General features: G+C 34.2%; 1 protein-coding gene across 1 annotated transcript in view; it reads left to right on the top strand.

Moving 5' to 3' along the window:
• LOC145258210 (C-type mannose receptor 2-like) overlaps positions 1-25,834 on the top strand; it is a 445,837-nt gene that overhangs the window by 176,610 nt on the left and 243,393 nt on the right. The window contains exon 4 of the mRNA XM_080116148.1: positions 3,306-3,430. Within this exon, the coding sequence (XP_079972274.1) occupies positions 3,306-3,430 (125 nt within the window). The remainder of the gene's footprint in view (positions 1-3,305; positions 3,431-25,834) is intronic.

The following is a 25,834-nucleotide window of genomic DNA, read 5'->3' as shown; positions in this document are numbered from 1 at the left end:
AGTATTGAGCACTTTCTTCAGTTTTTATTAATTACCATCTCCACTATATATATATATATATATATATATATATATATATATATATATATATATATAATATTATGTAATTTTTAAAATTTAATTATCCACTTTTAAAAATAATATATATATACCGCTCCCCATATGGGGGTACCGAATTGGTTAAAGGGAAAATTATTTCCAACTTGCATTTAGGTAAAAATGCAATTTCGTAAATAATTGAATCCATTCATAACATATCGCTAAAACTAAAACAAACAACATCTCTCTCTCTCTCTCTCTCTCTCTCTCTCTCTCTCTCTCTCTCTCTATATATATATATATATATATATATATATATATATATATATATATATATATAAATGCCAGCCGAAAAAAGTTAGCCTAATTAAGGATGCTAAGAGCTGTAAATGAGGGTGGAGGTATTATATTAATATTTAGGTTCACCGTACACGCTTTTGTTTTTGCTCAATCTTTTGGAGTGCTTCATTTTTCATTTATTGTCTGATTGCAAGATTAATTTTCGACCTTGTCAAGACGTTTTAACGCTGAAACGTAGGTCGATCCGCGTCGGTACTTCCTAATCTCTACAATTATATAAATGCAACTTTGTTTCTCTGTGTGTGTGTGTGTGTGTGAGTGAGTGAGTGAGTGAGTGAGAGTTCGTTCCTTATAGACTCCGAAACGACTGAACAGATTTTCTTTAAAATTGACAGAACTTTTGTGTATAAGTCTGGGAGTGATTTTATTTAAGTTTTGTCTTAGAATAACCCCGATAATTATCATTAATCGATAATCGAAACCGTTATTTTAATTTATCTATCGTCGCTAAAGCTATTGTTCCATGTCGTTGCTTAGCAACAATGACAGAACAACGGCTGCGAAAATTCTTGTGGTATATTATGGGTAAGTTTATCTCGTGTTCTTTTGCATGATGTGGGTGGTAGATTCAAACCCCGCACGTTAATTTCTTAATGTTTTTTCGTTAATTGGAAAGATTAAACGTTTACAATATATTAAACGTTTACAATAGCTGACCATAATGAGGTTGGCAGATTATAATAAATATTTGAAGCCAAATCTTTTAGACAAAAAAACCCAAAAGAGGCCAAATTGATAACTATAGCAAAACTTTTGCAAACAAAAAAGTTAAATTGAAAAATCAAAGAATGTGTGCATAAACCCATTTATATATTTTTCACGTCATTATTGTTATTTTTTATGTGCTTATGTAGATTAGTGATAATTTAAATCGACGTATTTCATATATATTTATATATTGAAGAGTTTACTACAGTTATCAATTTGGCCTTTTTTTTGGCCTTTTTTTTTTTTTTTTTAAAGATTTGGCTTCAAGTATTTAAACCCCGATTAGGTAATTGAACAAAGGCAACAAACAACCAACAAATATGTGTTTTTATATATAATTTTTGTTAATTTGAATAGTGTTCAAATATATAAGCAAATGATAAAGTTCTTTTAGATAGCGCAATAGTGCAATATATTTTAAGGCAAGTGTAATGTATATAATATGTTTCTTCATTCCTTAGTCCTTACGTTACGATTTAAAAAAGGCCAATTACAATTTTTGAAGGCCAAACTGCTTAAAAAGAAAGCCAAATTAGCAAAAATTTATTTTTAAAATATCAATCTGCCAACTCTTGACAACATTCATCACTTCCGGTTTGGCGATGATCACAGCAGCAAAGACGTCACGTTTTTTTTTTCTTCACGTTCTTTTCTCCTTCTCGGTACTTGCCTGCCTACAACTCCTTTTTGTTTTTTTGCTCAACACCCCCCCCCAAACACCCGGACAACGCCGGGTGCCTAGGCTAGTTATAATGATATATGAATATTGTTGTAATTGTGTGAGAAAGAAAACTTGTGTTTTCGACGCGCATCGAAACGTTTCTCTGATTTCTTTCTTCAGTGAAGAACACTGAAGAAAGAAACCAGAGAAACGTTATACAAAAAGAAAATATTCGAAAGGATCAGGGGGAAAAAAGAACATTGTCTGCCTAGAGATAATGGACTGAAGGAGAGAATTAAATATTGTCTCTTAAAATGTGATATTATTATTCGGATTGAACTATGTAGCACAATATTACTTTCTGAGTATTTGTTAATACTTATTAACACTTAGAAATGTTAATAATTTGTTGCATGTAACTATTTTTTCTGTCGAAAAAAATTATTTTTTGCGCTATACAGAAAAATACTACATTATCAAAAACATATTTGTTGATTAAATATATTTTTCATTCCGTGAAATTTCCAAGCGTCGTTTTAGTATTTTATAATTATTCAACCACATGAACTATACGTTAGCCCAGCATCATATCTTAATAATAGAAAATTACCTATATACATAACGCACAGTATTCGCTTTGGGTACAAAAAAGCTGTGAATACCGGACTGTTGGTGTGCTGTCCATAGACTGTTGGAATTTTGAGAATTTGTTTATGCATTTTTTTTCGCGCTGATGAGATGCTCAGCTAGTATAATTAAAATGAAGTAGCATAATATACTTTATATAAGCTATGGGGCGTAACAATTGTACAAAAATGTTTCTAATAAAACCCTAGTTTTGGAATGAACAATAAAATTAACGTCTTTCCCTGGTAAAGCTGTACATTATAATATATATATATATATATATATATATATATATATATATATATATATATATATATATATATATATATATAGTCAACCACATCCAGTACTGTTTCGCTGTACCACAGCTCATCAGTGCGACTAGACAGGCAAATATCTCAAGACAGGATCGAAACTCGACCGCCCAAACAATAGTCATGCTTTCTCACCATTACGCTATATGGATGCTGCTGTGCGGGTAGTGAATTAACGATGTTTTGACATCGTCCAAAAATCCTAAGCTCGATTTGTTTACACAAAAAAGCATCGCTTAATACGCTAATGGCAGTTTATATACCACTTCTCAATATGCTCAATCCAAGATAGGGAGCATTATAGTCATCCACATACAGTACTGTTTCGCTGTATCACAGCTCATAAAACAACATGGCGGTATAAAACACAGCATATTACTTCATCATAAAAGTTTATTTTGTTTTAGAAAAATATTTGATCAATTTACCTGATTTTTAGAATATGTCATTTTCGTTCCGTTATAAAGATTTTTCTGACTTTTTTTTTTTTTTTTTTTTTTTTTGTAATTAGGTTGAACTCTGGACTGCCCCCAAAATTCAAATATATATGATAGGACTTAAACTGATTTTGTTGTTTTGATTTTTGTTTTATTTAGTGTGTGGAATGATTATGAACCAAACAACTGGGGAGGTAGTGAATGGTGTGCGGAGCTTTGGGGCCACGGATTGAACGACAAATCATGCTCAACAGTCCAAGCATACATCTGCGAAAGATCAAAAGGTAAGACATCATCTTCTCAAGAGATCCTCTAAAACTACGAATGTCGTTCCAAAAGTAATGCCTCCTATTTTTGTTCCAATTTTGTGAGTAAATCAGAAGGGATTGCAAATTGTATTGTTATGATGACTGAACTTATGCATTCATTTGTATTATTATTGATCGGACTACTGTTCTCATCCTGAGTATGATTTTCACAACGTTTCGTTCGATATAACCTCCGACCTTCTTCAGCTGTATCTTGTCGAACTCGGGAATGTTTCAGTCGTGCTCGGGAATTTCGAGGGACCCTTTATTTACTTCACGGGATTAGCGTACTCTTGTTTCGTCAGCCATGACTGTATAGAGATACACCTGAAGAAGGTCGGAGGTTACATCGACCGAAACGTTGTGAAAATCACACTCAAGATGAGAACAACAGTCTGATAAATAATAATACAAATAACCAATCCTCATCTACAAAATTCAGAAACATCTTATGCATTCATGTCCCGAAAGTTTCATCTCTATGCTGCAGATATTGACGTTACGAGACTCTAAGAAAGCAATCCTTGTCATAGACGTGCATCAGAAGCAGAGATGCGTAATTAAATTCCTGGCAAAAGTGTATGGAGAATGGTGGTAACTATGTGGAAAAATAAATTTTAAAGCGCAATAAGTCGTTCGTTGTAATGGTATCACTTCCGTCTCCATATCTCTTCAACTTTTTGTGTTAAAAAATAGTAGGCTTTACTTTTGGAACGACCCTCGTATGACAAAGCGCGCTCCGGACGGCCATGGACAGCCATCGTTCACTGATGTCAGAAGGGCATTAAAAATGATTGTAACTATGTAGAAAAATAAATTCTGGAGCACAAAAGGTCGCCTGTTTTAATGGTACCATTCCCGTCTTCATAGATCTTCACGTTTTGGAGGTTAAAAATGGGAAACTTTACTTTCGGAATAAACCTCGTACATTAGACTTCTTGTGTCTTCGCATAACATAATGTGAAGGAGGGGAACACGAGTTGTCTACCTTGCACTGTGTATGGGGACGGTGAGTCTTGTCAGTCAGCCGTTTTTTTTTCTTCTGGGCTCTATTATCAACAGTTTAGGCGTATTATTTAGATTGATCGGACCGCTGTTGCCATCTTGAGTGTCATTTTCACAACGTTTCGGTCGATGTAACCTTCGACTTTCTTCAGGTGTATTGTGTCGAACTCGGGAATGTTTCCGTAAAACTTGGAAATTTGGACGGAATTTTGAACGGAACTCTTTATTTACTTCACGGGCTAGCATGCTCTCGTTCCATCAGCCATTATTACTTGAAATAAAAAAGTATTTATTCATGGTACTTTCCAAACTACGCCTGCATCTTGGTTTTACAAGTCTCTCCGTTCGCCATGTAGTTTACAAAACTCTGCCGTGTCGAACATGTACTTTGTCGCCTACCGCGTCAACACGTCTGCTCAAGTCCAGACGCTGACACGTGGGTTTTCGAATCTCTCCCATCGGCACGTCCTTCGCCTCGTTGTCGCCGCCCATATTGTTTCAAATATATCCCCGCTTTTCTTTTCCTTCTCTTCCTTTGCTGTGACGTCAATTCGCGCCACTGCTTGGTTATTTGCATATATGAGCTGCCGCTGCTGCTACGTTCGTACTTGTGGCTTCGTTACCTATGCGGCACTTAAAATCATCACTATTCATTATGTTTTGTGTTTTCCAGAGAACAAATAAAGGGGATTAATTTATTTATCTTGTTTAGTGATTTATTTGTGAGGTAAAATACCAGGTTGAGAAACTGGCGCACTCTATCCTTCTCTCGAGGGTAGATGGGACTATCTTAAGCCGTGGTAGGCACTCCATCTAGTGATGGCGTCACGATAAAAAATACCTTTGACAGCCCTGGCGAAACATCAAGTATTCGGCTACCGACAAGATTTGAATTACAGATTTGAATTACAGATTTGAATCGAAAATGACACTCAAGATGAGAACAGTAGTCAAAAGAATCCAAATCTTAGGACTAACCAATTCTCATCTCAAAAATGCAGGAACGTATTATCCTGTTTTTAATAATCCTGCTCTTTTCATTGACCCTGGAAGCAAGCATTATTGGCTGAGGATTGGCTTCATATTCATTTATTTATTCACTAGCAAGCTTGTATAGTGAGTTCAATTTTGGTTACGACAGTGCTGGCTGGCTGGCTGGCTGGATTTGTGAACAGTTTTCATTTCTAGTCTGCTGAACGAACTCACTGCTATCCCTGTGAGTTTAGAGACCAGTAGCTTTTTTTTTTTTTTTTTTTTTTTTGATCAGTGAATCTTCCGGCTTATTTCTGATTTCGGAGCATAACTCAACCATATTACTCGACTTTATTCAAGTCAGAATTTATTTCTTATCTCCCAACTTAAAGACTTCGAAATCACTTTCGTAAATCGTATTATTTGGATTCATTGGAGTACTGTTCTCATCTGGAGTGCGATTTTCACAATGTTTCGGTCGAAGTATCATTTGCCCTTCTTCAGGTATACATTATCGAACTCTGAGAATTTGGATGATATATCGAACGGAACCTTTTATTTGCTTAATAGCAGTAGCAAGCTATTATTCCGCCAGTGACGACTGGATAGAGGTCCTAAGTAATTCGCAATTGTATTTTTCGGTCGCTCACACTGAGGATTGCACCTTCAACCTTCAGAAGAATATCAATTTTACAATTGATTTTTCAATAGTGCGGAACAAGAGCATGCTATCCCCGTGAAGTAAATAAAGGGTTCCGTTCGAAATTCCATCTAAATTTCAGGGTTCGACAAGATAAATATGAAAAAGGTCGGAGGTTACATCGACCGAAACGTTCTGAAAATGATACTCAAGATGAGAACAGTAGTCAAAAGAATCCAAATAATAGGAATAACCAATCCTCATCTCAAAAATTCAGGAACGTATTATCCTGTTTTTAATAATCCTGCCCTTTTCATTGACCTTGGAAGCAAGCATTATTGGCTGAGGATTGGCTTCATATTCATTTATTTATTCACTAGCATTTCAGCCCGGCGTTGCCCGGGTGTATGATCAAAAAAAAAAAATAGTGGTAGTAGGAAGGCAGGCTCGAACCCGTACCCCGAAGGAGGAAAAGAACGGGGGAAAAACCTGACGTCTTTGCGGTTACGACCACCGCCAAACCGGAAGTGACGTAGGTTTTAATTTAGGCTAGACAATCGAAACGAGAGGATGACTTTCGAAAATATCGGCGAAAAAATCGACCCCCCCCTGTAAAAAAGTGACCAGTTGAAGGTGAAGATATCAATGTTTTTAGCCAATTTTTCGATATTTGTCGTCTGAAAGGTCAAACTTTAAGACAATACTGATCTTGGTAAAATCCGTCGCCTCTGTCGAAAGTTTTAGGCAGACATGCAATCATACATACATTTATATATTGGTAACTGAATGTTTTCGACCTAAACCGATTAAAAAGTTTGCCCAATCTCTGAATACCATTTATGTAAAATTTCAAATGTTTAGACTAGAAATTGTCTGAGTAATTTGGTAGAAACCGCAGAGGTCAATTTTTTTAAACTTTGACCCCTATTATGACCCTTAACATTTGCTGTTTTGGGCTCAAATCAAGTTATTAAGTTAAATCTATGTCCAAGGAACCTATATCTAAAATTTCAAGTGTTTAGACCAACAAAATTGTCGTAGGAGTTTGGTAGAGTTCTCAAAGGTCTAATCGTTGAACTTTGACCCCTTACAGCCAAATTTCTGGCCGGAAACGGATTACAAATGTTTTTCTCAATCTCAGTACCCTGTATATCAAATTTCGAGTATGTAGACTTAAATTGACAGAGTTATTGCATAGGGAAATGTACACAGACACACACACAGACACGTTCACTTTTATAGATATATACATTTCGTAAAATGGAAAAATCATGGAAATTACTATCTATTAATTAATTACATATACCCATGAAAATGGTTTGCAGAACATGATTGAGTTTTGAAAAGGAAAAGAAAAATATAATAACATCACTTTTTGTGCATTAAAAAAACAACTCAGTATCTTCAGACAGCCTTATGTGGTAGCCTCAGTTAGAGAATGAGCATATTATTATTATTATTGTTATTGTTGTTGTTGTTGTTGGTGGTGGTGGTGGTGGTGTTCACCATCATATTAATAATAAAAAAAATAATTTTTTTTTTTAACCAACTACAATAAAGGATGTAACAATTTTTTTCCTGAAGAATAAATTTAGAAAAGTGTCGTCTTTATAATTTACAAATCTAAAGAACAATATTAGGATAATGTGGCCCCGAAGGGGCTTGATTACATATAAAAAGGGTTATACTTTTAAAAGTATAAAATTCCGACTTTACTAGAGACATACTTCTGTAGGTGTGTCAGAAATTTCGTGAAAAATAGTGAATAATTGCACCCCGTCTTTCTAAGCTTATAACTACTCGAAAAATGTAATTCAAGCCCTAATTTTTTTACAATTAAAGGAGCAAGGACCAAGGTTTCATTAAAAAAAACAAACAAACAACGCGTTTTTTTTAAAAAGGTTTTAAACTTCGGACTTTACAGGTAAATTTCTAAAAAACACTACATTTTTTTGTTTTAAATTTGAATATATTATTTATTGACCTTTTCTCTTCAATTTGTAATATATAAAACTTTGGTGAGTAAATTAGTTATTTACTTTTTAATAGACATTTCAAAATGGGAGGCGTGAATTATTCGACCCTCTGTCTTTCCAAGCTTATAACTACTCGAAAAATATAATTCAAGCCCTAATGTTTTTTTAATTAAAGGAGCAAGGACCAAGGTTTCATTAAAAATAAAGAAAGAAACAAACAACGTGGTTTAAAAAAAAAGGTTTTAAACTTCGAACTTTACAGGTAAATTTCTAAAAAACACTACTTTTTTTTGTTTTAAATTTGAATATATTATTCATTGACCTTTTCTCTTCAATTTGTGATATATAAAACTTTGGTGAGTAAATTAATTATTTACTTTTTAATAGACTCTTGAAAATGGGAAGCGTGAATTAAAAAAAACGTTTGTCTAAAATATTATATTCGGTTTATTGGAAAAAGCATAAAATTTCACATTGACCCTGAAAATATCGTAAAAATAGAATCAATAGAAAAATTTTGATAGATTTTTAAATTTTAAAAATTGAAAAATATTGAGTTCGTAAAATTCATTATTGTTTAAAAAAAAAAAATTTCTATTACTTTTAAAACAACTTTAATAGTTTATTTTGGAAGTATAATCCATAAAGAAAAAAGACAACCTACTTTTAAAGGAGAAATTACGAGTTTTTTTAAATATTTTATTCGCAGTTTCGTGTTAGGGTCGTCAAAAATTCCTACAAAAATTCTGATACACCTAATACTTCTGTATTCAAATAAAGATAAATGTGAGCTCTTATGACTACTACATAAAAGCCGTAGGTTTCTAACATTGGATTAATTTTCGCACCGAATAAACATTATACATTAAATAAAAACACTAAAAATTATTCAGTTAGGAAGAAAAGTAACTTATTTTGTCTTTGATAACATTTATTTGTTATGTATTTGTTTTTTGACAAATTCTTCGAATCTATGTGTATAGTAAAACAAACCCGATTTATTTAAGCTTCATGTTTTTTATATATTTAAATATTTATTCTTGATGTTTAGTTTGGTTATTTTGTAGAGAAAATTGTTGATTTCGTTTTTTACTTGGCAGAACATGATTGAGTTTGGCATAAAGAAAAGGAAGAAAATATCAATGTTTAGTGCATTGCAGCCGAATTACTTCGAAGAGGACTAGAGTTTTATGTGTGCTATCAATTTTCATACGAAACAAGCCTGGAAACTTATTAAAAGCACCTCGTAGCTATAAGAAGAGGTAGAATGTATAAAGTATAGAACGCAGAAGTTGGTAGGGACAGATTTTTATATATTCTAATAAAAAAGTGAGCTGTTATGATAACCACATTAAAGCCGTAGGTTTCTAACATTGGATTAATTTTCGCACATGTGTGATTTAAAAAGCAATTGAGGTCAGAATCTAAACGTCAGCTGTTCCTCCGCCTCTTTAAACTAGCATGAGACATGTCTCCTTACAGACGCTAGTAATGGCGACTTTGCGTTTGGGTGACTTTCTATAGGACCAACGAGCACTTCAACATCGAGACGGGATGTGACTTTTAAAAATGCAACAGAAGATTTAACAAGAATCACTTCTGAATTTCTGACGCCCACAAAAAAAAAAAAAAAAAAGAAAAACAAAAAAGAAAAAAATCCTAGGCGCTACCATTTTATTTTAATTATTACAATAAAAATCAAATTCATGCCTGAAAAGTTGTTTACTTTCAAGACTTCTACATACAAGTGATTATGAAGCATTTTAATTTGAAGATAAAAAAAAATAACATTTAGATTTTAATAAAGTACGCCGGATTTATGTTTCGAAACCAAAAATAATCTGTAAGATCCAATGATTGAAGAAAAAAAAAAAGCCCGTCTTAAAACTCATCTGGTTCACACCGTATTGATGTGACATTCTCTGTGATTATAGAGATATGGTGAATGTACATGTGGATTATAGCGAATAACTGGAAACGTTACGATTAACTATAGGTGTGTAACGATCAAATTCTCGCCCTAGAAAAGACAACAAGATTCCATTTCCGTTTCATGAAAACCGTTTTTCGTATTTTGTTGCGGACCATCTACTAGTTGCCCAGTTGTGTACAAATCCTCAGATCGATAGGGGCCTTCTATCATGTCTTAAGTAGAGACAATGGTCAATAAGCGAGATCAGAGATGCGCCGCTGTATAACTCATTTTCTCTACCGATCCAAGCTATGACAACAGGACCATTGCCAGCACCCTCAAAATGCATCGCTAGATTGCCACAAATTACAGGGACGTGTCCAGGGTAATGAAAACAGTTATGGTCTTTGATGTGGTTTCAAGTGACGGCCACGTCATGCCACCTCACATCTTTGAAGTCGGCTTGAAAGTCAACACCAAAGTATACCTAGATGTCTAAAAAGTGTGATGATTCAGGTGGCTGCTGCCAGACTTTGGGTGTGGCAACAGGGTCCGTCGCCTGCCCACAAGTTCAAAGAGACCCAGGCTTGGCTTCAGGAGGAGTGCTACGACTTCTTTCGTTAGCCTCTCTCTTCCCCCGATCTGAACCCGCTTGACTACTTTGTTTAGGCATACGAGAACATCACCAACATCACCTCCCACAGCACTAAAGCCAGCCTGATCGCCGCAATTCACCGAGCTCCCGCGGGTGCTTGTGGAAAAGGCATGCTCCCAGTTCCGACCCGTTTTGAGGCGGCGATTGAGGCTGAAGGCGATTACATTGAATAGATGTCAGCTCTACTACATAATCAAGTTACCTGAATTGATTTTTTCAATAAAGTTTAAAAATAAAGCTGTAGTGTTGTTTCTTTAGTACGACAACTTTATCGTTCCACCACGTAATTCATTAGAAAGGAGAAGCATACCAGGTGATTTAATCGATTGGTTTGATTGTTTTGTTTTACGGCATATCAACAATTTTGGGTTATTTAATGTCAAATCCAGTATTTAATTATACGTGGACTATTATCCTCATCTCCTACTTGTTGTTTCACAACGTTTTAGGCAATTATTTCTCTGGCCTTCGTCAGATGGTAACCGCGGCGGGATAGGAATGTCGAATCTCCCAACTACATCCACAGCAATTACTGCCTTACGTAGTTGTAGTCTCACTACGGTTTAGCGAACTAATCCTCTGACAATGCTCACCTGGAATCGTAGATATTCTGCATCACTATCCACTGCGCCACGGATCCCGAGGGGCAATCAAGTAATTTTAAAATAAAAGTTTTTTTTATGCTTCAAGTTTATATATCTTCAAATATTTATTAATGGTGTTTAGTTTGGTTGTTTTGTAGAGGAAAGTCGTTGATTTAGTTTTTTACTTTGCAGAACATGATTGAGTTTTGCACAAGGAAAGGGGAAAATGATATCAATGTTTGGCGCATTTTAAGTCAGAAAGCCTGTATCTTCAGACAGTTTGATCTGGTAGCACTGCAGATTAAACTGAAGCAGTCAAAATAATTGATGGTGTTTCTAACTATAGTCGATATTAAAAAACAAAACAAACTAGACTTCTTAGCCAGTTAAAAACGAGCAAAAATTATAACACGTCGACCTAGTGTTGTATAATGGGGTACCAACATGTATACAGAGATATGTACTTGTGACGGAGGGTTCATTTGAATGTGTGTACATGTCACTAAATGTCTATAGTGGTTCTTTACTATTTGAACCCTAATTTATTGTGTTGCTCGTGATGTGTATATACTCGTTTGAATCATATAGATACGTGGCCTAGCTGAATGTCTGTTATGTTGCTGAGTGGACAAGTTGTAATAGAAAGACGATTCACAGTACCTTAATTTGGGACTAACCTTTTTCTATTGGATAGTTTATTTCTCGGATCCTCCAGACGGCTGCAACAAAGAAGCATTCCATCGGAACAGGTAACACAACTCACCGGTTACAAAATATATACATTTATTCTTTTGTTCCAATCCAGTTGAGTCCCAAATCATCGAAGGCTTGCGAACGCTTTCTTCCTACCCCATCTCTTTGGCTGTGCGCGCTTCCTGCACGTCCACCCGTCTCCAATCTCAGATGCTAACTCTCTCAAATCTCGGATCTAATTAACTCGAAAATCCTGATCAAATGACTGTTACGTCATACTCTAAATCACACGTATGCTTAACTCATCAACTGTCAGGTCTGACCTAATGTTTATTCTATTCTTTCAACTAAAAATTAGTTTTTGAAAGAATGTTGATACTTGTTAAAATTCCTATCCAACTAAATTATCAAAACATAATTCTTAACATAAATGATGAAGGCCAGAGGAATAGTTGGCCGAAACGTCCTGAAACAACATCTAAGAAAGATGAGGATAATAGTCCGCAATAAATAAATTAATAAATAATACTCATCCCAATAATGAATTCCAATTAAAATAATATATATACCATTCGGTACGGACCCGACCATGGAAGATCAGATAATAAATAAACGTGGATTTATGAGACCAAAAAATTCCAACCTTGATCGCGCCTATGGGGCCCGTGGCGCAGTGGATAGAGACGTTGAATCTCTACGGTTCAGGTGAGAATTGTCTGAAGATATCGGTTTCAATCCTACTCAAAGCCGAACAGGGGCTTACTTGGCCAAATCGTGGTGCAACTATGGAAGGCAGTAATTGCTGAGAATGCAGTTAGGAGATTCGGAGTTCCTATCCCGTCGCAGATACCACTTGACGATGGCCAGATGAATAGTTGACCGAAACGCCGTGAAACAGCATCTAAGAAAGATGAAGATAATAGTCCGCAATAAAATAAATTATATTTTTGGTGAAATCCTGACTAGTGCTCTAAAAACTTCCCCTGAGCTATGTTCATGTTCCGTTCTGTCCCCTCTGGGATCTTCCGACCACTCGGTTGTATCAATTAAGATAAAAACGAAATGCAATAAGTCGTCAGACGTACCTCTCCACCGTACAGTATATCGATACCCTATGACTGACTGGGATAGCTTCCGTACATTTATATCTGATCTACCCCTACATTCCAAAAACGATGTGTCTTCTATAGTATCAGACCTGACCGAATGGTAATTGTAGGCATAAACCAATTCATACCATCCAAAAAATTCCAACAAAAACCTAACAGCCGGCCATGGTTCTCCCCAGAATGTGCTGCTGCTATTGCGCACAGAAATCACTTTTTCCATAGCTACCAACGTAATAGATGCACGGTGACTAGAGCTGCTTTCAGGACTGTCAGCAACCACTGTAAAAGAGTAATAAAAATGCAAGAGAACAATATGCTCAGTCCGTTAAATCCAAAGTTGCTGAGCAGCGGCTTGGTTCCCACCAGTTTTGGCAAATAGCAAATAGGATCCTGGACAGAAGCGTGCGTTCTATCCCAACCATCATCAATGGACCTGAGGTTATCTCGTCAGCATCAGACAAGGCCAAACTATTTGCCAAGAACTTTGCAACTAATTCTACCCTACACGACGAAGGCCATCAACTCCCCGTATTTCCTCCTAAAACAGACAACACGCTATGCAACATACAAATATCTGTACGTGAGATTGCTAAGCTAATCAAGAACCTTGATTTCAGTAAAGCAACTGGCCCTGACGGCATTCCAATTACAGTGCTGAAAAAGCTTCAACCAGAACTTGCCCTCATACTTACAAAACTGTTTAAGCGTTGCCTTAAGGAGAAGTGCTTCGTAACACCCTGGAAAACCTCATCAGTATGTCCTGTATTTAAGAATTCAGGTGATAAGTCGTCCCCCTCTCAGTACAGACTAATAAGTCTCTTGTGTGTCATGAGTAAGTTGCTGGAATCCATATTAAATAGAGAAGTAGTCAACCACCTCAGAAGAATTAACCTTCTTAGTGACATGAAATATGGTTTTCGTTCTACTAGATCTACAGCAGATGTGCTAACGGTTATGAATCTCTTGACAAAGGCTTTCTCTCTAGGGCTCTTGACATATCAAAAGCCTTCGATAAAGTATGTCATAAGGGCCTACTTCACAAGATTTCCAGCTACGGTATAACTGGAAATGTTTTCTCAATCATTAAATCATTTCTCTCTGATAGGCTCATAAGAGTAGTGGTTGATGGGCAGAAATCAGAGTCTCTCAGTATTAATGCTGAAGTCCCTCAGGGGTTCATCCTGAGCCCAACTCTCTTCCTGATCTACATCAATGATCTCCCAAAACACATACTTAAATCATTCGTTCACATGTATGCTGATGACACAAACATCTATGGCAACACATCAAAGGCCATAAATAACAAAGTTCTCTCTAATTCTCTCTTCTCTGATCTTGAGCGCGTGTTACAGTGGGGGAAGAGGTGGCTGGTTACTTTTAATGCATCTAAAACCAAACTCCTATCTTTACATCATCAAGTTCTGATCCCCATCTGGCATCAATTGAAATGGATGGCTCTCGACTAGGGGAAGCTCCATGCTTTGATAAGCTTCTGGACTTGACCTTTACTCCTGACCTGAAATGGAACACGTACATCAAGTCAGTTGCCAAGATCGCTGGAAAAATGGTACAATCCTTCTACCGCTCCAGAAGATATCTCACTGCTGACGCAATTCTCTACTTATATAAAAGCCAAGTACGTCCAAGGATGGAGTACTGTTGCCACATCTGGGCAGGAGCTGCTAAAAGAATTTATCCTGCCTTGACTGAGTACAAAATAGGCTTTGTGGCTTAGTGGGGGGGGTGCCCTTTTCTCTTCCCTGCAACCTCTCTCCCACAGGAGAGACGTTGCCAGCCTGTCTTTGTTTTATTGTTACTTCCATGGCAGGTGCTCGTGTGATCTTCAATCCCTGGTTCCCCCTTGCCGATCTTTCACGAAAAAAACCGTCTAGCTGAAACCACTGTCAAAAATTTTCCCCACTCTTTATCTGTGCCAAAACGAAAACATACATTCCCTGAACAAAGCTTCTTTCTCAGAAGTGCACGCCTGTGGAACTCTGTTCCGCTTGCCTGTTTCCCACCTGACTACAACCTGGAGGTCTTCAAGTCCAACATAAAGAAATTCTTGATGAACCGCCCCCTTAAGTAGACACTTTATCAAATCTCAACATTAACGTACTGTACACGCAATAACCCTTATCCCCGAGTGGCTTCCGGGCCTTGATAAGTGGTGACCACCTTGTAAAAAAAGAAAGAAAAAGAAAAGACAACACTAGAATAAGTGCTTTATTACATATAGCTATAAAAGGGGTTAGATTTTTACAAATATAGAATGCGGACGTTAGTAGAGACAGATTTTTTTTTTTGTATATTCAAATGAAAATGTGAGTTCTTATGACAACCGCATTAAAGCCGTAGGTTTCTAACATGAGATTAATGTTCACACATATTCTAACATTAGATTAATGTTCACACATATTCTAACGTTAGATTAATGTTCACACATATTCTAACATTAGATTAATGTTCACACATATTCTAACATTAGATTAATGTTCACACATATTCTAACGTTAGATTAATGTTCACACATATTCTAACATTAGATTAATGTTCACACATATTCTAACGTTAGATTAATGTTCACACATATTCTAACATTAGATTAATGTTCACACATATTCTAACATTAGATTAATGTTCACACATATTCTAACGTTAGATTAATGTTCACACATATTCTAACGTTAGATTAATGTTCACACATATTCTAACATTAGATTAATGTTCACACATATTCTAACATTAGATTAATGTTCACACATATTCTAACATTAGATTAATGTTCACACATATTCTAACGTTAGATTAATGTTCACACATATTCTAACATTAGATTAATGTTCACACATATTCTAACATTAGATTAATGTTCACACATATTCTAACGTTAGATTAATGTTCACACATATTCTAACATTAGATCAATGTTCACACATATTCTAACGTTAGATTAATGTTCACACATATTCTAACATTAGATTAATGTTCACACATATTCTAACATTAGATTAATGTTCACACATATTCTAACGTTAGATTAATGTTCACACATATTCTAACATTAGATTAATGTTCACACATATTCTAACATTAGATTAATGTTCACACATATTCTAACGTTAGATTAATGTTCACACATATTCTAACATTAGATTAATGTTCACACATATTCTAACATTAGATTAATGTTCACACATATTCTAACATTAGATTAATGTTCACACATATTCTAACGTTAGATTAATGTTCACACATATTCTAACATTAGATTAATGTTCACACATATTCTAACATTAGATTAATGTTCACACATATTCTAACATTAGATTAATGTTCACACATATTCTAACATTAGATTAATGTTCACACATATTCTAACGTTAGATTAATGTTCACACATATTCTAACGTTAGATTAATGTTCACACATATTCTAACATTAGATTAATGTTCACACATATTCTAACGTTAGATTAATGTTCACACATATTCTAACGTTAGATTAATGTTCACACATATTCTAACATTAGATTAATGTTCACACATATTCTAACATTAGATTAATGTTCACACATATTCTAACGTTAGATTAATGTTCACACATATTCTAACGTTAGATTAATGTTCACACATATTCTAACGTTAGATTAATGTTCACACATATTCTAACATTAGATCAATGTTCACACATATTCTAACGTTAGATTAATGTTCACACATATTCTAACATTAGATTAATGTTCACACATATTCTAACATTAGATTAATGTTCACACATATTCTAACATTAGATTAATGTTCACACATATTCTAACATTAGATTAATGTTCACACATATTCTAACATTAGATTAATGTTCACACATATTCTAACATTAGATTAATGTTCACACATATTCTAACATTAGATTAATGTTCACACATATTCTAACATTAGATTAATGTTCACACATATTCTAACGTTAGATTAATGTTCACACATATTCTAACGTTAGATTAATGTTCACACATATTCTAACATTAGATTAATGTTCACACATATTCTAACATTAGATTAATGTTCACACATATTCTAACATTAGATTAATGTTCACACATATTCTAACGTTAGATTAATGTTCACACATATTCTAACGTTAGATTAATGTTCACACATATTCTAACGTTAGATTAATGTTCACACATATTCTAACATTAGATTAATGTTCACACATATTCTAACGTTAGATTAATGTTCACACATATTCTAACATTAGATTAATGTTCACACATATTCTAACATTAGATTAATGTTCACACATATTCTAACATTAGATTAATGTTCACACATATTCTAACATTAGATTAATGTTCACACATATTCTAACATTAGATTAATGTTCACACATATTCTAACATTAGATTAATGTTCACACATATTCTAACATTAGATTAATGTTCACACATATTCTAACGTTAGATTAATGTTCACACATATTCTAACATTAGATTAATGTTCACACATATTCTAACGTTAGATTAATGTTCACACATATTCTAACATTAGATTAATGTTCACACATATTCTAACATTAGATTAATGTTCACACATATTCTAACGTTAGATTAATGTTCACACATATTCTAACATTAGATTAATGTTCACACATATTCTAACGTTAGATTAATGTTCACACATATTCTAACATTAGATTAATGTTCACACATATTCTAACATTAGATTAATGTTCACACATATTCTAACATTAGATTAATGTTCACACATATTCTAACGTTAGATTAATGTTCACACATATTCTAACATTAGATTAATGTTCACACATATTCTAACATTAGATTAATGTTCACACATATTCTAACGTTAGATTAATGTTCACACATATTCTAACATTAGATTAATGTTCACACATATTCTAACGTTAGATTAATGTTCACACATATTCTAACGTTAGATTAATGTTCACACATATTCTAACATTAGATTAATGTTCACACATATTCTAACATTAGATTAATGTTCACACATATTCTAACGTTAGATTAATGTTCACACATATTCTAACATTAGATTAATGTTCACACATATTCTAACGTTAGATTAATGTTCACACATATTCTAACGTTAGATTAATGTTCACACATATTCTAACATTAGATTAATGTTCACACATATTCTAACGTTAGATTAATGTTCACACATATTCTAACATTAGATTAATGTTCACACATATTCTAACGTTAGATTAATGTTCACACATATTCTAACGTTAGATTAATGTTCACACATATTCTAACATTAGATTAATGTTCACACATATTCTAACGTTAGATTAATGTTCACACATATTCTAACGTTAGATTAATGTTCACACATATTCTAACATTAGATTAATGTTCACACATATTCTAACATTAGATTAATGTTCACACATATTCTAACATTAGATTAATGTTCACACATATTCTAACGTTAGATTAATGTTCACACATATTCTAACATTAGATTAATGTTCACACATATTCTAACGTTAGATTAATGTTCACACATGTGTGATTTAAAAAGCAGGTCAGAATCTAAACGTCAGCCATTCTTCTTCTACCTCTTCAATCTAGCATGAGACATGTCTCCTTACAGACGCTAGTAATGGCGACTTTGCGTTCGGATGACTTTCGTTGACGGAATTAGTGGAACCTGGGGCAAAACGAGATACTTAAGGGAAAAAGAACTGTCGAGTCAAAGGTAGCATTGACATACAAACCATATTCTGTGTACTGAAAATTCAAAGTATTGGAAAACAATGCCACAACAACAACAAAAAAAAAATAAGATGAGAAATTATTTTCAAAAGAAATACAGATGATTTATTCAGCTAACTGTATTGTCTCGTTTTGCTCCATGCTTGCTTGGGGCAAAACGAGACGGATCTTGGTCTGAATAAGCCAGTCTTCACAGAGCTGACAAATGAAGATTGGGGTCTTGTTGCATTCGTCTAGACCTGCACAGCCGTAGTGTGACCATTTCCTACAGTCCTCTTGATAAGCTATCCAGCTTTCTGCACTCTCAGAGTACAGTTCGTCACAGATTAAAATGGATACATTTTGAAGACTTACCCCTTTTTGATGTATTGAATAAAACAATGGTAGATGTTGGTGGCAAGGCGTTACCACGTGATCTCTTGATCAGACTTCTCACGAAAGAGCTCTCTCTCTCTCTCTCTCTCTCTGTTTCAGTTATCTGTGGTGTCTCGTTTTAACCCGCTATCTCATTTTGCCACAGCTTCCCCTACACTTCTTTATTTTTCATCGGCCAACGCACACTTCAATATCGAGAAGAGATGCCAACTTTCTAATTTTCGACGGCCACACAAAAAAAAAAAAAAAAAAAAAAAAAAAAATCCCCGGCACTGCCATTTTATTTTATTTATAACAATAAAAATCAAATTCATATCCGAAAAAGTTGTTTACTTGATTTTCAAGCCTTTAAATTTGAGGATAAAAAATAATACAGCTGATTTATGTTCCGAAACCCAAAATAATCTGTAAGATCCTATGATTGAAATAAAAAAAAATTCTTCTTCAAACTCATCTGATTATTTGCGCATTGTAGGCAGGGCCAAAAAACGGAAGGAGGAAATAAGTATTTTTAGACGGAGTCTCTTTAAAAATCTACCAAAAAAAAATCAAGTAATGATCCAATCAATACGAAACTTCCACCGATTATTAAGTGAAGAATGGACTTTATAATGGTGCAATTTTTTTCATATATATATATATATATATATATATATATATATATATATATATATATATATATATATATATATATATATATATATATATATATATATAATTTCTGTCTGTACACATTTTCCTACCAAATAACTCTGTCAAATTTCGGTCTACAGATTTGGCATAAGGGGCATTGAGATTTGAGAAATTTTGCTGTTAAGGGGGCAAAGTTAAACGGTTTGACCTTTGGGAACTCTACCAAATTTGAGTCTAAACACTTCAAATTTTAGACATAGATTACTTGGACAGGGATCTAACTTTATAATTCTATTTGAGCAAAAAACAATAAACGCTAAGTGGTCAAAATTGAGTCAAAGTTAAAAAAAATTGATGCCTCTACCAACTTTTCTCTATGGTAGTTAAGGAAAACTATTATATACAAAGGCATTACCGTACATATTCACACTTTTTAATATATACATAGTCACGTAAAGTTATGAACAGTACATAGGGCCTGAGCAAAGCCGGGAGGAACTGCTAGTATATATATATATATATATATATATATATATATATATATATATATATATATATATACTAACAAAAGTAGCCGTCGTTGACTGGGTTCAAAAACAGCAAACAGAAAATGGACTCCGATTTATGAAAGTATGATAGGTTATGAAAAGGAAGAATTGTAAAGAGATAGCGTTGAATTTGGGGTATCAAAACCAAAGCAAAATATGATGAAAGTAAAAATAAAAAAGATAAACCCCATCATTTATTATACCATACCTGTTTACACTGAAACAATTATCACAATATTCTGTGGATCTTTATTAAAAAAACCTTGTTAAACTTTGTGACATATTTCCATTCTATGGAGGTCAGGCGCGAACGAACACCCCATAATTTTATTATACCATATTTCTTCAAACTGTAAAGTATATTTACGTAGATAGATATGAAAAGTCTTCATTAAAGTTTGTGTCTACTTCCATTCTATGGAGGCCAGGCGCGAACGCAGACCCCACAATTTTATTATACCATCCCTATTTAAGTTAAAACATACTTATTAAAGTATTCTTATGTACATCTATATCAAAAACACTTGTAAACGTTTTTTTTTTAATTTTTTAATTTTTTATTTCCCTACTTTGTGGACCAGGCGCGAACGCAGACCCCAAAATTTTAATGAACCACCGTTCCGCCCGATCAAACATACCCATTCCTGTGTCTCGATACATCTTCTATCATTATATGTAATCAGTTTTTTTTAAATAGTCAACCATATAGGAGCCTATTCGTGACCACACACACACACGCACACACGCACACACACACACACGTACACACACACACACACACGCACACACACAGAGCTTTATATTATATTATATTATATTATATATATATATATATATATATATATATATATATATATATATATATATATTACTTTCATTATTTTTTACAAAAAACACTACTTTTAAATCTGTGAAAAATAAATTAATAATTTTCTTTTTAATGAGCCCAATATTGCTAATTGCTAATATTCAATTATATAGAAAATGCTTTAAAGAATCGATACCAAAAAAGAAAAAATGCCGATAAATAACTACGCATTTTCTTAATAATACGATAATTAATATAGTGAATTTGTTATGTGATATTACATTTTTTACGGAAGACCATACGGCCTAAAAACAGTTGTTCTGTATTTACAAGCAGTTGTTACTTTCTTTCCAAAATTACGTTAAAGTCTTCCGCTACGCGATACCACAATTTTAAAGGCCAATAAATCCTAATGAAAGTCTTTTTCACAAATTATGCGATAAAAAATTTGGGGAAAAAAGCAATTTTATATGGTTTATGGGAAAAAATTGTTTTATATTGTTTATGGAAGAAGTATATGGTTCACTAGATGTGTCAGAAACTTTATGAAAAATACTGAATAATTCGACCCCCTGTCTTTCCAAGCTTATAGTACTCGAAAAATGTAATTCAAACCCTAATTTTTTTTTTCACTTAAAGGAGCAAGGACCAAGGTTTCAATAAAAAAAATAACAAAAAAAAAAACAAAAAAAAAAAACAACAACAACGTGATTAAAAAAAAAAGGTTTTAAACTTCGGATTTTACAGGTAAATTTCTAAAAAAAACACTACTTTTTTTGTTTTAAATTTGAATATATTATTATTGATCTTTTACCTTCAATTTGTGATATATAAAACTTTGGTGTGTAAATTAATCATTTACTTTTTAATTGACATTTCAAAATGGGGGGGGGGCGTAAATTGAAAAAAAAAAGGTTTGTCTAAAATATTATATTCGGTTTATTGGAAAGAGCATAAAATTTCACATTGACCCTTAAAATATCGTGAAAATAGAATCAATAGAAAAATTTTGATAGATTTTTAAATTTTTAAAATCGAAAAATACTGAACTCGTAATATTCATTTAATTTCATTACTGTTTTTTAAAATAAAGAAATAATATTTCTATTACTTTATATACACCTTTAATAGTTTATGTTGGAAGTATAATCCATAAAGAAAATAAACAACCCACTTTTAAAAGAGAAATTACGAGTTTTTTAAAAATATTTTATTAACAGTTTCGTGTTGGGGGTATCAAAAATTCCTACAAAAATTCTGATACACCTAATGGTTCACAGGTTACCAACGGGAAAATGATTGTAATCATGAAAATAAAAATATAGTCAATTTTTGAAAAAAAAAAAAAAATATATGGTTAATATAAAAAAAGCAGTTTTAGTTTATTTTTATTTACAGGTATTTACTAGGAAAAATTTAAAGCTTTGTATAAATTAGTGTGAAAGAAAAAAATATCAAACGAAAATAACATAATATTAAAGGTATTTCACAATAAGTGGCGTTTGGAATTGCCATCTATCATAGTTGATGAAGACCACAAACATCAAAGTGTACTGTGTTGATGCTGCACTTAACCTATTCTTTCCTCGTCTAATGAAGGGGAAATCTTTCTAGACTAGGGCAATTTTTATGTTTGTTCTTATCCAGAGTGCCCCATTTTGGGGAGCCTGATTTTACCCGCATTAAAAACTGAGTTTGTGTCTAACTCTGCCCTCCCGGGGAAGCAAGTAAATAGGAATATCACTGGTTTGTCAACTATCTGATGATGCTGCGACTTTCGTTTGACTAAGTTAAAAGTCTGGGAACTTGTATCTAACACACTCTCTCGTCCAGAAACACTTGGTCCGGATGGCAAGACAGGACCAAAACGACCAAACGTGAGACTAGATGCAGGTATTGTCTCAGACACATACGCCGCCTAGCATTCCCCAAATGGTCAATTTTACTTTGCAGAACATGACTGAGCTTGGCATAAAGAAAAGGAAGAAAATATCAATGTTTAGTGCATTGCAGCCGAAGGAGATTACTTCGAAGGGGACTAGAGCTTTATGTGTGCTATCAATAAAAGCGCCCATACGAAAAAAAGCCTGGAAACTTATTGAAAGCACTTCATAGCTATAAAGAGGGGTAGAATGTATAACGTATAGAATGCAGAAGTTGGTAGGGACAGATTTTTATATATTCTAATAAAAAAAAGCGAGCTGTTATGACGACCATATAAAAAGCCGTAAGCGCTAACATTGGATTAATTTTCGCACATGTGTGATTTAAAAAGCAATTGAGGTCAGAACCTAAACGTCAGCTGTTCCCCCCCCCCGCCCCCTCGAACCAGCACGGGACACGTTTCCTTACAGTCTCTAGTAACAAAGACCTTGCGTTTGGATAACTTTCGTGAGCGGGGGTTACCCTTTCTTTTTTCTTTCTTTCGTTTTTCCATCATGGGGCGAACGCGCACCTCCACACCGGGAAGGAATGCGACCTTGGCAAATGCAAGAGAACACTCAGAAAAGCAACAAGATATTCCGCATGAATATATTGCACATACGTTCGTAACGAAATAACGAAAATGACACTTGTTATCTATCGCCAACTGTCAGAAGCAATTGACATGGCCACCAACTGCAGCTGGCTGACCTTTAGTCTGAATCAATGTACAGATCACTTTTTGAATCTAAGTTCTTTCTTTTCATATTACATATTCTGCGAGAAGATCGGTTTCTTCTGTGGAAAGCAACAGTTTATTAAGCCGCATGACGAGGACTTCTGATAAAAAATATAGCTAGATTCCAAGACTCAATTATTAATTTTTCATGCAAAAACGCTCCCTCCAGCATGTTGAAATTTCGGTACATTTTTTAGATCCATTAGATCTATTAGTAATGGCGTTTGTGTGTTTGTGTTGACGTGTCTGTGTGTACAACTCTCCTACATCTCACACTAGTAGACCGATCATGACCAAACCTAGCGTCATAATGACCCCCCTACCTAGGAATAGTGCACACCATTCTTCAAGATTAAGGTCAAAGGTCAAGGTCATATTATATATATATATATATATATATATATATATATATATATATATATATATATATAGTCTAAAGAAGCTTTGAATAAAAAAAATGCAAAAATAAAAATAAAGAATGCAGTTTAAATTTTAAACGCCTTTAAACAATAGTTGCTCTTACATCATTCACTTACTGCAAAGGTGCCCGTTAAGCAGGTAACCAAGTGTATAGCGAAGTCCCGTGCGAAGTGCGGGCATCTTTACTGATATTGCGAGTTTGTCTCTGCTTTATCGTTATTTTCATGGCAAGTGCTCGACTGAGCTTCAATCTATGGTCCCCCCCTCGCCAAACTTTCACAAAAAACAGGTCATCATCAGAGATTGTTCAGTGACAACTATCGGTGGTGTTCTCTGGAGCCTGGATGACAACAAATCTCCATAAATTGTCACTACTCTCCATTTCGTTCGATAATCTCTGCAATTAAATTTGCGTTATCGCATCAGTCATTTGCATTGAATTCTCGCTCACAATGACCATTGGTCATCACTGGAATTTGGGTGTCAATAAGCCCCCTGAAGGTCCCAGCCTCCTTAGCATCTATCCAGTGGAGGTTTTGTTAGTATTTTCTCTCCACAGTCGCTCTTTCCATTCTCCTTGAAATTTCTCGACTGTATAGTATAATGTCAGTCGATGCCAGCACTACAATTCTTTTATACTCAATTTATAATTTTATGGTTTCAGTTTTTTTGGTGGCTTTTTTTTTTTTTTTTTTTTACTCCTGTTGCATTTTCTATATGACCCATTAGTGTTTATCACTGATGTACATTAATTACTGCACTTGAGAGGTTTTCTTAAGATTTCAGCTGTTTTCAGCATTGCCATCCGTTGCATAGTGTGAGTATTCCTCTTGATTCCAGATTTCTCCTTGTATTTTTCTAAATTCTTTAGGACTGTTCCTCATGCTCCTACAACTATCAGTATTATCTTGACTTTGTTCAGGTTCCATATTCCATATTTCAGTTCTTTGGCAAATGCCGCATATGTTTCGTTTTTCTGTCTCTTTAATTTTAAATCTGTGTCTGCTAGAACAGCAAAGTCTACAATTTGGTAAATTCTTTTCTTCTTGTTAATTATTATGACGTCCTGTCTTCTAGTTTGGATGAGTTTATCTGTTTGTACTATTTTCCAAAGGATTTTGTGGTTTCCGTTTGGCAATACTGTCTTGGGTTTGTGTTTGAACCATTTGTTCCTATGTTCGAGGTGCAGTGGTCTACAGAACTGCCAGGACGATGTCTTCTCCATACATTAATGTCTGTCCTTATATTCCTTTGGGGCTAGTTTGTTGCATTCACATATTATGTGGTTTATCGTTTCGTCTCTTTGTCCACAGAGTCTATAATTGTCTATTTTAGCTTATATATGGTTAGTTCTAATCGCATTATCCTGTGTAGCTGTCAATAGAGATTCTGCTTCTCTTTTCATGTGTGGTTTTTTGGTCATACCCAAGTGTATCATAATTCTCTCGTCTTGTCATTCTTATGAATCGTCCACTTTTATTTTCTTATGATTTTTTTTTTGTTTCTGGTTTCATCGTTTCTTGTATTGTTCTTCTTTGCGGTATCTCTATTATTGTTGGCTCACAAGGAGCTTTCACACAGGTCATCAAAGATCTCTCCTTGAAAGCACCCCGTGGTGTTCCCTGGAAGC

The sequence above is a fragment of the Euprymna scolopes genome, chromosome 33, assembly GCF_053919585.1.
Source record: "Euprymna scolopes isolate OS-2025 chromosome 33, ASM5391958v1, whole genome shotgun sequence".
Lineage (NCBI taxonomy): Eukaryota > Metazoa > Mollusca > Cephalopoda > Sepiida > Sepiolidae > Euprymna > Euprymna scolopes.
This window is presented reverse-complemented; position numbering and strand designations above follow the sequence as displayed.